The sequence below is a fragment of the Apis laboriosa genome, unplaced genomic scaffold, assembly GCF_014066325.1.
Source record: "Apis laboriosa isolate Shangri-la unplaced genomic scaffold, ASM1406632v1 scaffold69_cov144, whole genome shotgun sequence".
Lineage (NCBI taxonomy): Eukaryota > Metazoa > Arthropoda > Insecta > Hymenoptera > Apidae > Apis > Apis laboriosa.
Window position 1 is genome coordinate 4,042,685 of NW_025224165.1, and position 13,954 is coordinate 4,056,638.

At 35.9% G+C, this 13,954-nt stretch overlaps 1 protein-coding gene across 1 annotated transcript in view; it reads left to right on the top strand.

Annotated features, from left to right (window-relative positions):
* Positions 1–13,954, top strand: part of LOC122719055 (titin-like) — a gene marked incomplete at its 3' end in the record, with an annotated part of 177,849 nt that overhangs the window by 142,978 nt on the left and 20,917 nt on the right. The window contains exons 93-97 of the mRNA XM_043944582.1: positions 5,048–11,473; positions 11,916–12,688; positions 13,038–13,497; positions 13,651–13,751; positions 13,832–13,926. Coding sequence (XP_043800517.1) covers positions 5,048–11,473; positions 11,916–12,688; positions 13,038–13,497; positions 13,651–13,751; positions 13,832–13,926 — 7,855 coding nt within the window. The remainder of the gene's footprint in view (positions 1–5,047; positions 11,474–11,915; positions 12,689–13,037; positions 13,498–13,650; positions 13,752–13,831; positions 13,927–13,954) is intronic.

The following is a 13,954-nucleotide window of genomic DNA, read 5'->3' on the forward strand; positions in this document are numbered from 1 at the left end:
AATAATCGTCCTCATCTTGAACAATTACATATGAAATGAGTCTCATACCTCAAAAAAAAAAAAAACGAATCTCAATTGCGAATAATTATCACAAGCATATATTATATATATATATATATCACTCACGAACGATAAATTAAAAATTTAACAAATGCACAGAAAGAATCACCACTTGTATATTTCCACCGACGAGTCTCTCTCTCTCTCTCTCTTTTCTTCACTTTTCCACCAAGATTATACAACGTATAATTGTATATCGAACGAAAATCTCAAAATTCTCGAATTGTTATGAATTAAAAAAAAAAAAGAAAAAAACTAGCATGCACACCACCTTCGCGATGCTCGATCCAGGCAAAGAATCAGACGTGTCCAGTTCAATCGTGGCTGCACTTCGATCGAACCAACTCTCTTTCTCTCTCTCTCTCTCTCTCTCTCTCTCTCTCTCTCTCTCTCTCTCTCTCTCTCGAGTTCGTCTCGAGAACAAACCGATGCGGTCCGATCGAAGGCAGCCAGCTGTCAACAACATCGAGCGTTGATACAACGAAACACTATTAAACACTAAGTAATTCACCCTCCTGTATCACTGAAACACCGCACGATATTTCTTCGAACGTTGGATATCTTGGACGGTCGATGATGGCGCGAAGAGAACGATGGAAAATTCAGAGAGGACGCGTGATCGTGGCCGAGGACAGACTCGATCGTCTCCGGCTTCCAGTGGATGACTATTAAGGCTAGACTAAGCTCGGGGTAGAGAGTGTGCGTGCGTGAGACACGAGAGTCCAACCCCACCAACGTGCTCGGCCACTGAAAGTAGCCTCCGCATGCATCATCCCCTCCACGTGTTCGCGTTCGGGTTTTTCATTTTGAGTGGGAAACTGCGTGGCGACCGCCGTCACCTCCTTCTCTAGAATAATGACCCGCCGCCGGGTTATTAGCGAGCTTGGAATGCTAGACGGGGCTTCCGCGTTGCACCTACTCTCCGTGGAAACGTTGGTGTCTAACAGACGAGAGACGGGAGCGTGCACTTGTGTGCTGGGAGGCTGTGCACGCAGCGAAAATAAATTTAATAATTTGAATAAAGATATTTCAGTTTATTGTTCGAAATGTAATAAGAAAAAGAAACGATCGAGATTATACGAAGAGCGAATCAATTATAATAAATGTAGTTCAAGCATTTTAATAAGTGATTACGATTAAAGTAATTTTATTTTAAAATTTTAATTAGTCACTTTTTCAACGAGTCAATGCCCAACTCTGGCTGTGCACTTTGTTGGAATGCACTCGTTTCGTTGGAATTTTTGGAAAATAATTTTTTATTTTTGGTTTCGTTTGATTTGGAGATGGAGATTCGAGGGGAGAGGAAATTATTGGAATTTTGATGGTTGAATAATTTTTTTTTTTTTTTGATGTTTGTAAAGATTTAGTTAGAGAATCGATGTTGGAAGGGATTTTGGAAGAAGGTATTGATAGGGATAATATGAAAGTTTGAAAAAGAAAAATTGTTAGAAAATTACAGATGTTGGGATTATAAATGAGGAAAATTTCGAATTGGAGAATTGACTGCTGAAGGATTTGTTAATAATTTTGTAAACAATGAAGATTAAAATTAAAAGAAACAGTGAATTGTAATTAGAAAATTTGAAATTTGAAATTTGTCAATGAAAGTTGTTCAAAGAAGTTTTGAAATAGTTGAAAAAAAACAGAATAATTTAAAAATAATTTAGAAAATATGTTTAATAATAAATAGTGTAGCATAGAGAATTTAATAATAAAGACGATTTCGATGCCAAGAAATTTCTTTACGATTTGAAGAGAAAATCGTACATGTTGCAAATATTAATGAAATATATTTTGAATTAACAATTGAAAAATTTATCAATGAAGAAGAGAATATCTATATCAAATATCAAATATCTAACAAATTACTTTCAACTTAATCTTCAAATTGCATATTCTATCATTCGAATTAAAGATCCGAAATTCAAATAATCGAACAAAATATTATTATATCCGTGATATATCAAATCATATTTCAGTATTATATATCCAATTGATCTGTAAATTATATTAGAAACGTAATTTATAAAATTAATAATATCCATTCGTACAATTTTATTAAACTTTTTCGTTTATTTGGACTAATTCAACACAAGAAACAAAAGAATCTTATTAATTATTCATTCCCACGAGAGAAGGATTGTTCACGCACAAACGACGCAAAAATATCCACACGAAAAGAGACGAAAAATAAAAAAAAAAAAAAAAAAAACAGAACCGCGAAAAAGTTTCTTTCGGATTCTCCCTAACCGATGACGAATCGTCCGTTTCTTGTCGTGTTTAAAAATAAAGTCACGCGAAGTTTAAGACCAGACCGTGTTCCACGATTTCGTTGATATTACAGCAAAGCCTCCTGCTGAGGATGAAAAAGAAATCAAAGTAACCATCGTGCCTGAACCGACCATTTTCAACGTTTCGAGAATCGGTTAATCCTTCCTTTCGAAAACAACTATCGTTATAAATTCAATCTCTTTTCTTGAAAAAAAAAAAAAAAAAGAAAGAAAACGAAAGAGAAGAAAAGAAAACAGAAGAAATCATGGCGTTAAAACAAACAAGTTTCACGATTTTTTTAATGAAATTTATTCGATTCGTATAGCTACGATGCCGTAAATTCGTTACGCAAAAATAAAGCCTGTTTTGAAATGGAGGATGTGTGGAATCAGATGTGATTTATTTTTAAAAATAAATCGCGCTTCATCAAGATTATTATTCCACGTCAGAATATTAACAATCCGAATAACTCGGTTTTTCGAAGGCCGATCCGCTGGCGATATGCCTTGATTTCTCTTTTGCGAGGTCGACTTGGCCCCGGTCCATAGGCCCCATCCAGACGTTGCGAAACGTAAATTTTCAAGTGCATTTACACGCGAATACCAAGGAAAATTTATAAGACCCGGGTTACATTGCCGTGTGACCGTATTATGATTAATTGAAATTGTGATTTATCCACGATTTTGCAAACCGGCTGTGTGTCGTCATTCATTGTTTCTACGTTTACAGTCAGTCACAAAAGTATCTTCAAATATTGTAATGAGAATTTGCCAATTTTGAAAAATTGGATTTTAATGAAAACTTATTGTTACAAAAAATTATGTATACGAAACAATTTATTTCGTATATAGAATTTTCTTTCGAAATATTTTTTAAAAGGTATTAAAATCTAAATATTTTAGATTTCAAATTCAGTTTCAAATTTATTATTTTGAAAAAGAAATAAAAAATAATATTTCAAGGATCGATTTCATCCTTTTAAAGTTATTAAACGAATAAAATTAATTCTAATGAATAATATTAGATTTTGATTATCACTGCCAATTTTATTATTTATTTTATCCAAGATCAAGTTAAATTATTTACTCATCTTATTTATGTTGCAATTTTACATATATAACAAAAATTTCATATAGATTTATTAAATTTATAAGTTATTATTATAGTAATGACAAATTTTATTAAATCATTTATGTATAAAAATTTTATTAATTTTAACAAAAGCTATTATTATTATTATTTGATTGAAATTTTAACATTTCTTTTTATCTAATAAATGAAGAAGAAATAAAGAAAGAGCTTACACCGTTGGGATCTGTTTACAGAGTTTCATATGAAACAGAATTATTGCTAGTTTTGATAATACAATTTATTAGTTGGATTTGTCTGTCAAGACTTGTGTGACTGACTATATGTATCATATTAAAATGAAACATGATTCGTTTCCTGTTTGCAATCTCGGTTGATCTAATTATTCCATCCTTCCTTCAGACTCGTTCATTTTATTCGAGTTGTTCGGTGGCTGTGGTAGTAATAATTAAAAATATCCTCCGCTTGGATGGGCTCTCGTTTGGCATGTTACAGCATAAATGACGGCATTGTTCGTGAAATCGAGATACAAGGGGAGCACAGAAATTGAAAATAAATCATTTTGGATCGTTTCAATTTTCCGTTTCACAGTTCACGAGTTGTGTTTAGCGTTGAGTCGTGAACTAGAAACGTAAACTTTTTATTGTTGGATTCGTAGAGGAATTTTGACACGATTTACGAATGAAAGTAAATCTTTTGTTTTTATGCGTATCTAATCCTGATATCTTTTTGCTTGGCACTACAATTTTTGAATTCGGTTGAGTAATCGTTATTCGTTCCTGTTGATGTTTTGAATATTAAGTAAGAATTTGTGTACAAACGTAATTGCTATAATTGTAATTATGAGTACAATATTTTGCATATTCTATGAAATATTAATTAGATGACATATGTATGTATGATTCATGAATATGATTCATATAATGACATATATCTATTATTTCTTCTGTATGTGATATTTCAAAGTTGAAATAATTTTACTCTATAAAATAATTTTTTAATATTTTTGATACTTCTTGTAACTCGGAGAGTTACAATAGCAAACAAAAAAAAATTAGTTCCAATGAAAAATAAAATAATTAAATGATCGACTTGTAATTCTTGATTAATTGAATTTTTCTTGGATAATTTATCATATAGTAAATAATTATATATTAAATATTTATATAAGTTTACAAATTGTTTTCATAAAAATCAATCAATATTACAACTTTTAAATCTTTTTAACTATATATATTTAAAATGATTATTGAAAATCATTACATATTACCAATTAATCTTAAGTATATATTGCATTAACTTACCATAAAATACAAATAATATAACAAACTAATTTTTATAATTAATTATAAATACATGATTATATCTATCTATAACTAATTAAAGATAATTCGTTACACCATATTCCACTAGAACACAAGAAACGAATCATTAAATCTTTAAAACGATAATTTAACATACACTAATAAATCACTTACCCGATCCACATTTCATTTCGCGTACCAGTCTGCCAGCTTGTTTTTAGCATGATAATCAGATATCTCTTTCCCTGAAACGAGTGATGATTCAACGATCGCCATTCTGAAACGCGATTTAAAATTATTCTGGCGCGTGTGTACCATTGCAGAGAGGAAAGGAGCGTATTACGAGGTTCCTGCTGAGATGGGACCAGGTGTAAAACCATCGACAGATTATGGAAGAGACATTGTCCTAGAGCCATTGACTCTAGACGAGAATGGATTGCCAATCGAAAGTTTACCCTTGCAATCTGACGAATCGTTACCTTGGAGAAAGGGACGGGTTCATCATCGACCTCGACTTGGCGACGTGACGCCATGGAGGAAAACGAAACCGAAATCTCGCGACACATCTTTGGACAAATTGCAACCCGTGGAAGGCCAGGTGAAACCTTGGACAGAGGAAGCGGTAGTGTTGAAGAAAACTCCGCAAGTGCCTCGTGAAACGCCAAGAGAAAAATTGGAGGAAGTCGAGTTGAAACCAACAAAAATTGAGAAGAAAGATATTGTAAGAACTAGCCTTGAAGCGGTTGATCTGAAACCTGTTGTTAGAGAAATGACGAAAGAAGTAAAAACTGAAGAAGAGAAGATCAGTCAATTGGATAAGACTACGGAAAAAGTTTACGTGGAAGAAGAGGATTCTAGATTTATCAAAACCTCGAGAAGAATAGATGAAACTGTTCAGAGGAAAAAGGAAGAAACTAAACCTTGGACCGAAGAGAAGGTTACGTTAAAGAAATCAAAACTCGATAGGAAGGAGATTCCTAGAGAGACTTTAGAGACTGTAGAACTGAAACCTTCAAAGATTGTTAAGAAGGAGGTCGAGAAAGCTACTTTGGAGAAGGTTGATTTGAAATCTATTCCTACAGTGACTGAGAAGATTACTGAGGAAACGATTTCGAAGACTGAGTATCTTGAACAAGAGGACACGTCGATGTTAGATGTGACTAAGATTGAAGAAGTGAAGAAATTAAAGAAAGAAAAGATAGAGGAAAAAGTAGAACAAGCGAAACCTTGGACCGAAGAGAAGATTACCTTGAAGAAATCTAAACCAGTAAAGAAAGAGATTGAGAAAGAAACTATAGAAACTGTGGAATTAAAACCATCGAAGATTGAAAAATTACCTGATCGAAAACCAAGTTTAGAGAAAGTGGACTTGAAACCTGTTTCAACGACAGTGACTGAAAAAATTACCGAGAAAAAGATCACTGAAAAAACTAAATATTTTGAAGAAGAGGATACTGCTTTATTAGAGGTATCAAAGACTGAAGAACTGAAGAAAGTAAAAAAAGACAAAATTGAGGAGAAACCGGAAGAGAAGCCTAAACCTTGGACTGAAGAAAAAGTTACATTAAAGAAGGCTAAGCCTGTGAAAAAAGAAGTTGAAAAGGAGACGATAGAAACAGTTGAATTAAAACCATCGAAAATAACGAAAACTTCAATTCGAAAAGAGAGTTTAGAAACAGTGGATCTTAAAGCTGTCACGAAGGAAACAGAGAAAACGATGAAAGAAATCGTACAAAAGACTGATTACATGGAACAAGAAGACACGACATTGCTTGATATTTCCAAAGATACGCAAGTGAAGAAAACGAGGAAAGAGTCGATCTCAGTGGAAAAGGTGGAACAAGCTAAACCTTGGACGGAAGAGAAAATAACATTGAAAAAAGCCAAACCTGAAAAGAAAGAAATATCGAAAGAAACGTTCGAAACTGTACAATTAAAACCATCCAGGCCAGAAAAGGCAGATATAGAAAAATTGAGTCTCGAAGAGGTAGATTTGAAACCTATTCCTAAGAAAGAAGTTCCTAAAAAATCTGAAGAAAAAGAGGTGGTCGTTGAAGAAGATGATACGACTCTTCTTCAGGTCACCAAGGATACCGAAACTACTGTCAAGATCGATAAAAAAGTAAAGAAAAAGGAAGAAGTTGAAAGAAAAATTTCAGAAACTAAGCCTTGGACTGAAGAGAAAATAACCTTAAAGAAAGCTAAAGTCGAGCAGAAAGAAGTTCGAAGGGAAAGTTTGGAAGAAGTGATCTTGAAACCAACTAAAACAGAAAAAAGAGAAATAAAGAAGGAAACATTGGAGAAAGTAGATTTGCAAAAAATGATTGACAAAACTCAATTTGTAGAGAAAGAAGATACGAAAGTCTTGAAAATAGACAGAGAAGAAAAAATTGAGGAAGACAAAACAGAAAAAGTAGCGACTTGGAGAAAAGAAAGGAAACCGAAGGAACAGATACCATATCATGAGGAAGAAGATAAAACGATATTAGATGTAGGGAAAGATGTCGAATTCACGGAGAAACAGAAGGAAGTGCCAGTACCTTGGGTCAGAGGCAAGAAAAAACCCACAGAAAAAATTCCTTATCACGAAGAAGAGGATACTACTCTCCTTGACGTTGAAAAGACTGAAAAGACGACTGAGAAACAGGCGAAGGAGGAAGTGCCGGTTCCATGGGCGCGAGGAAAGAAAGCAAAGGAAGAAAAACCAGAAGTTCTACAAATACAACTTGATGAAAAACCAGTAGAGGAAGAAGAAAAATTGGAAACAATGCAAGTTCCATGGCTTCGAGATAAGAAGGTGACAAAGAAGATACCGGAAAAGAAAGAGGAACCGGTTGAGGATATCAAATCTGTCATGTTGAAACCAGTCAGGCGCGAACGTGTACCGGAAGAGAAAGAGAAACTAGAAGAAGTAACATTGAAGCCTGTCAAACGCATTCCACGTGAAGAAGAAGAGAAGGAGGAAGTGCAATTGAAACCCATTCCGAAATCCAAACCTGAAGAGAAACCACGTGAAGAAGTGACATTGAAACCATTCCAAAAACCGAAACCAGAAGAAGAGAAATTGAAGAAACCAGAATTGAAACCATTCGAGAAACCTAAACCTGAAGCACCAGAAGAGGAAAAAGTACAGTTAAAATCATTTAAACGAGAAAAACCGGAAGAAAAACCAACTGTAATCCCAAAAACACTTCCGGAAAAACCACAAGAAAAAGAAATAAAGGAAGTTGAAGAAATATCATGGAAACCAAAAAAACCGTCGATTCCTGAAACACCTGTTGAAAAAATAGCAGAAAAGATTGTAGAGGAAAAAGTAATTAAAAAGGAAGAAGAAACGATCGAAGATTTCAAATCAATAGCTTTGAAACCGGTTAAACGAGAGAAAAAACCTGAGGAACGGGAAGATAAGGAGGAAATCACATTGAAACCAGTGAAACGTATTCCTCAAAAGGAAGAAAGCACTGAGGAAATTAAATTGAAACCGGTAGAGAAACCAAAACCAGAGAAGAAGATCGAAGAGAAAGAAGAGAAAATCTTGAAACCAATCGAACAAGAAAAACCAATTGAATCAGAATTACCTTGGCGACGTGACAAAAAGAAACCTATCGAGCAAAAAGTTACCGAAATCACAATTGAAGAGAAAAAAATGGAAGAAGAACAACCAGAAGTTAGTTGGCGTAAACCACGGGAGAAAGTGCAAAAAGAAAAAGTGGAAGATTTCACAACAGTTAAATTAAAACCAGCAAAAAAAGAAAAAAGACCGGATGAAAAAGTAGAAAAGGAAGAAGTAATATTGAAACCGATTGAGAAAATACCAAAAGAGGAAGAAACAATTGAAGAAGTGAAACTTAAACCAGCAAAATTGGAGAAACCAGAAACAGTTGAAAATGGTGAAATTCTTGAAGAAAAGACTGAATTGCCATGGCGGCGTGGTAAAAAAACAACAGAGAAATTAGCAAAGGAAAAAGTGAAATCCGAACAATTACTGAAACCTGAAGAAGAAGTACCTAAAAGGATCGAGGAACAAATAATATTTAAACGTAAAGATGAGAAACCTGAGGAAAAAGAAATACCAGAGATTAAATTAAAACCAGTTAAACACATAGAAAAACCAAAAGAAGAAAAGCCTGAAGAAGTAAAATTAAAACCTGTAAAACGACTTCCTAAGGAAGAAGAGGAAAAAGAAGTAATAACTCTGAAACCAATAAAGAAAGAAAAACCAGAGGAAGAAAAACCCGAAGAAGTGAAATTGAAACCTGTAAAACGACTTCCTAAGGAAGAAGAGGAAAAAGAAGTGGTAACTCTGAAACCAATAAAGAAAGAAAAACCAGAGGAAGAAAAACCTGAAGAAGTGAAATTGAAACCTGTAAAACATATAGAAAAACCAGCAGAAGAGAAACCCGAAGAAGTGAAATTGAAACCTATAAAACGACTTCCTAAGGAAGAAGAGGAAAAAGAAGTGGTAACTCTGAAACCAATAAAGAAAGAAAAGCCGGAAGAAGAGAAACCTGAAGAAGTAAAATTGAAACCTGTGAAACGTCTTCCTAAGGAAGAAGAAGAAAAAGAAGTGGTAACTCTGAAACCAATAAAGAAAGAAAAGCCGGAAGAAGAGAAACCTGAAGAAGTAAAATTGAAACCTGTGAAACGTCTTCCTAAGGAAGAAGAGGAAAAAGAAGTGGTAACTCTGAAACCAATAAAGAAAGAAAAACCAGAGGAAGAAAAACCTGAAGAAGTGAAATTAAAACCTGTGAAACGTCTTCCTAAGGAAGAAGAAGAAAAAGAAGTGGTAACTCTGAAACCAATAAAGAAAGAAGAGCCGGAAGAAGAGAAACCTGAAGAAGTAAAATTGAAACCTGTGAAACGACTTCCTAAGGAAGAAGAGGAAAAAGAAGTGGTAACTCTGAAACCAATAAAGAAAGAAAAACTAGAGGAAGAAAAACCTGAAGAAGTGAAATTGAAACCTATAATAAAGAAAGAAAAACTAGAGGAAGAAAAACCTGAAGAAGTGAAATTGAAACCTGTAAAACATGTAGAAAAACCAGAGGAAGAAAAACCTGAAGAAGTGAAATTGAAACCTGTAAAACGACTTCCTAAGGAAGAAGAGGAAAAAGAAGTGGTAACTCTGAAACCAATAAAGAAAGAAAAGCCGGAAGAAGAGAAACCTGAAGAAGTAAAATTGAAACCTGTGAAACGTCTTCCTAAGGAAGAAGAGAAAAAAGAAGTGGTAACTCTGAAACCAATAAAGAAAGAAAAACCAGAGGAAGAAAAACCTGAAGAAGTGAAATTAAAACCTCTGAAACATGTAGAAAAACCAAAAGAAGAAAAACCAGAGGAAGTCAAATTAAAACCTGTCAAGCTTCTGCCAAAGGAAGAAGAAGAAAAAGAGGAAGTAATTTTGAAACCGATAAAGAAAGAAAAGCCAGAAGAAGAAAAACCTGAAGAAGTTAAATTAAAACCAATCAAACATTCTGAGAAACCAAAAGAGGAAAAACCGGAAGAAGTGAAATTAGAACCAGTTCCAAAACCTGTTCCTGAAAAAATTGAAGAGAAACCTGAAGATGAGGAGGAAAAAGTATTACCATGGCGTCGTGGCAAGAAGACAAAGAAGATTGTCGATTTCCGAGAAGAAGTCACGGTGGTACCAATCGATCAAGAGAAAATGATTACAGAGGTACACGAAGAAGAGACAAAGATCGTGGAACAAAAAGTAGAGGCTAAAAAAATAATCCAAATGGAGGTAAAAGAAATCAAAGAGGAGAAACCGGAAGAAACTGCACTTCCATGGAGAAGACCGACAAAAGAAGTAAAAGAGATCATCGAAGAAAAAGTCGTAGTTGAAGAAATTAAACCTGAAACGGTACTCAAGGAAGATAAAGTTATTGAAGATGTCACTGAAACATCGGAAGTCTCTTGGAGAAAGAGGCGAAAACCGAAGAAACCGGAAGAAGAAAAAGAAGTAGTCGAGTTGAAACCAGTCGAGAAACGCGAGGAGTTTGTAGAAAGAATAGAAGAAATCGTTCTGAAACCTGTCAAAAAGGAAAAAGTACCCGAAGAAGTCGAGAAAGATGAAATTCGTCTGAAACCTGTTCCCAAAAAACCACAGGAGGAAGAAGTACCCGAAAAGGTGACTTTGAAACCTGTCAAGAGGGAGAAACTCGAGGAGAAACCTAAGAAGGAAGAAATATCAGAATTGAAACCGGTAAAATTAGAAAAACCGAAGAAACTTGAAGAAGAAGAGATAGAGGAAGAGAAGGTGACCGAAATATCATGGAGGAAACCTAAAAAGAAACCAGAAGAGATACCTGTACCTGTAGAAAAAGAAGTTCAAGTGATCGAAGCGACTAAAGTGGAAAAGATTGTTGAAGATGTAGTCGAGGTCGAGAAGAAAAAAGTCCAAGTTGAGGATCGTAGGAGAAAACACAAGCAACGTACGCAAGTCGAGATATCTATCACGGATAAAGATAAGAAAATTGCACCGAGATTTATTCAGAAACTTCAACCCGTTATCGCGCAACCTGAAACAACCGCGAAATTCACATGTACAGTATTTGGCAATCCATTCCCCGAAATTACCTGGTACAGAAACGAGCAGGAGCTTCATGCGAGTGAGAAGTACATAATGACCATCTACGAAACGACCGCAACGTTGGAGATAACGAAGGTGAAGGAGGAGGACGCTGGAATGTATTCTTGCAGAGCGTCGAATCCGGCTGGAGTAGCCACGTCCACCGTCAATCTCGTGATATTTGGTACTAGATCTGTGTGTTGTGACGTCCTCTGTGTGATCGTTTTCAATTCTTTTTTAACGTCTTTTAAATTTATTATATTTTAGGAAGATGTTTAAACGTTGTTTTTTTTTGCGCTTGCGTGTTTTCTTTTTTATTACAGGATAATTTTACATACTTCATATCGACACTTTAAAATTAAAGATTTTCAAGTGTCAAGATTGCACGCCTCATTTACAAAGAAAAAATTAATCATTACCTTTATTGATTGTTACCTTTGTTAATTGTTTTCCAGTTTCAATTAAGTAAATAAAAATAATTCCCAGCTACTCGCAACAACTATTATAATCAAAATAATAAACCGTAATCCCACCTACAAGAATACATTTTGCACGAAGTTTTACATTGTCAACTATTCTCCCCTATAATTGGCATAAACTTACCACAACGTTTTCTTTCTCCGCAGAAAAAGAGGAAGAGGGTATAGCGCCACATTTCGCGACACCGATAAAACCTCTCATGGTGGAGGAGCACAAGCCAGCTCTGCTCGAGTGCATCGTCACCGGTACACCGATGCCGGAAGTGAAGTGGTATCGTGGGGAAGAAGAGCTGAAACCGAAAAAGGGCAGAGAGATCACGTTCAATCCGGAAACTGGGGAGGCGAAGTTGCGCATATTGGAGCCGACCGAGGAGGACGAGACTATATATCGCGTACGGGCCGTGAATAAATTCGGACGCGCCGAATGCAGAGCGAATCTGGTGATCAGTAACGTGGTGAGGGTGAGCAAACCGGAAGTTCTGAGGGCGCCAAAAATCACCAGACCCCTGCCAGCCTTGGTCGCCGAGTTTGGAAAGCCTTTGACGTTGTCCGCTGATTTCGAGAGCAAACCAACACCGGAAGTGAAATGGTACCGCAACGGTGCCGAGATCGTACCGTCTGACAAGCGTGTGATTAAGATTTACGAAAACACGACCGAGTTGTACATTCCTGAGGTGACGAAGAAGGATGGAGGGAAGTATGAGGTCCGAGTGGAAAATCCTGTCGGTGAGGCGAGAAGCTCTGGCTCTGTGACGGTGAAGGAACGAGAGGACAAGACGGACGAGGTGAAAGCACCGAGATTTATCGAGCCGCTGCAACCGCAAATCGTAACCGAGGGAGAAGTCGTGATCATGGAAACACGTGTCGATTCCTATCCGACAGCCTCCTTCCAATGGTTCCACGATACTCGTCCTTTGGAGGTATCCCAGATTTTCTTCTCGTTGATAAATTCTTCTACTTCCTGATATTCTTATTATCTTCAAAATTTTTATATATACTATACAATAGTAATTCATTGGAGTTCATTTATTTATTTCATTTACAACAACATTTTCATAAATCTACAAAAATATTGTGTAATAGAATAATTTTTCTTAATATCCAAGATATCAATGTACAAATATGATACAACAAAACGATACTTGATTTAAAAATAAGAAGTAAGAAAAGTCCCGATATATTCACATCTATAACCATGCCAAAAAATAAACAAAAAGTGCGATTTAATTGTACAGTTCATCACGCAAATATAATAACTTTCCGTTGCAGTCCACGCCACAGGTGAGGATCGTAACGCAAGAGAACAAATCGATCCTAATGATCAAGGAGATCAAACCCGAGTACTCGGGTACGTACACTTGTCGTGCGGAGAACGTTGGCGGATCTGTCACCTGCACGGCGACCATAAATCTGTTGGATACGCCTTGGGAGGAAACCGTGGAGCTGGTTTCACCGACGTTTGTCAAACGGTTGTCGCCGGTCAGGGTCATGGACGGTGAAAGCGCCAACCTGACGTGCATCGTCCAAGGAAAACCCACGCCCAGGGTCGAGTGGTATCACGACAATAAACCGATCAAGGAGGGCAAGGAGATCACGATCGTGCAAGACACGGAAGGCGTTTGCAGTTTGGCCATAACCGAAGTTTTTCCAGAGGATGCTGGAGAATACACTTGTCGTGCCGTGAATCCTGTTGGAGAAGCGGTTTGCACGTCGTCGCTTATCGTGGAAGGTAAGAAATGGACTTTTGAGTTTGTTTGATCGTTCTTAAGTTAATTAATTATGATTAGATTAGATTTTGTATCAAAATATATAGAAGAAAAGGATTTGTCGTTTATTAGTGAATGTCAAAAAATTTTATAACGAGGAATATTTTGATTTTTAGCGTACGAGTATGTACCGGATTCAGAGATCGCTTCTTCGATTGTCGCGACGTCTCTTACTACAGGGCAAAGCGGTTCGGAGGAGGATCTTTTATCTCCAAAGGTATTTTATATACGAATTTCAATATTTCAATCTCGATATTTCTTTGATTACAACTCGTGATTATTTCTTTCCATTTCTAGGAAACACCTTTGTTCGACACGGACGAGGAATCTGCGCCGGAGATAGTAAAGAAACTTCCTCAACTAATTCCTACCAAAGTCGGAGAACTAACCAGGTAAAAGATGAAGAAGATTAAAAAAAAA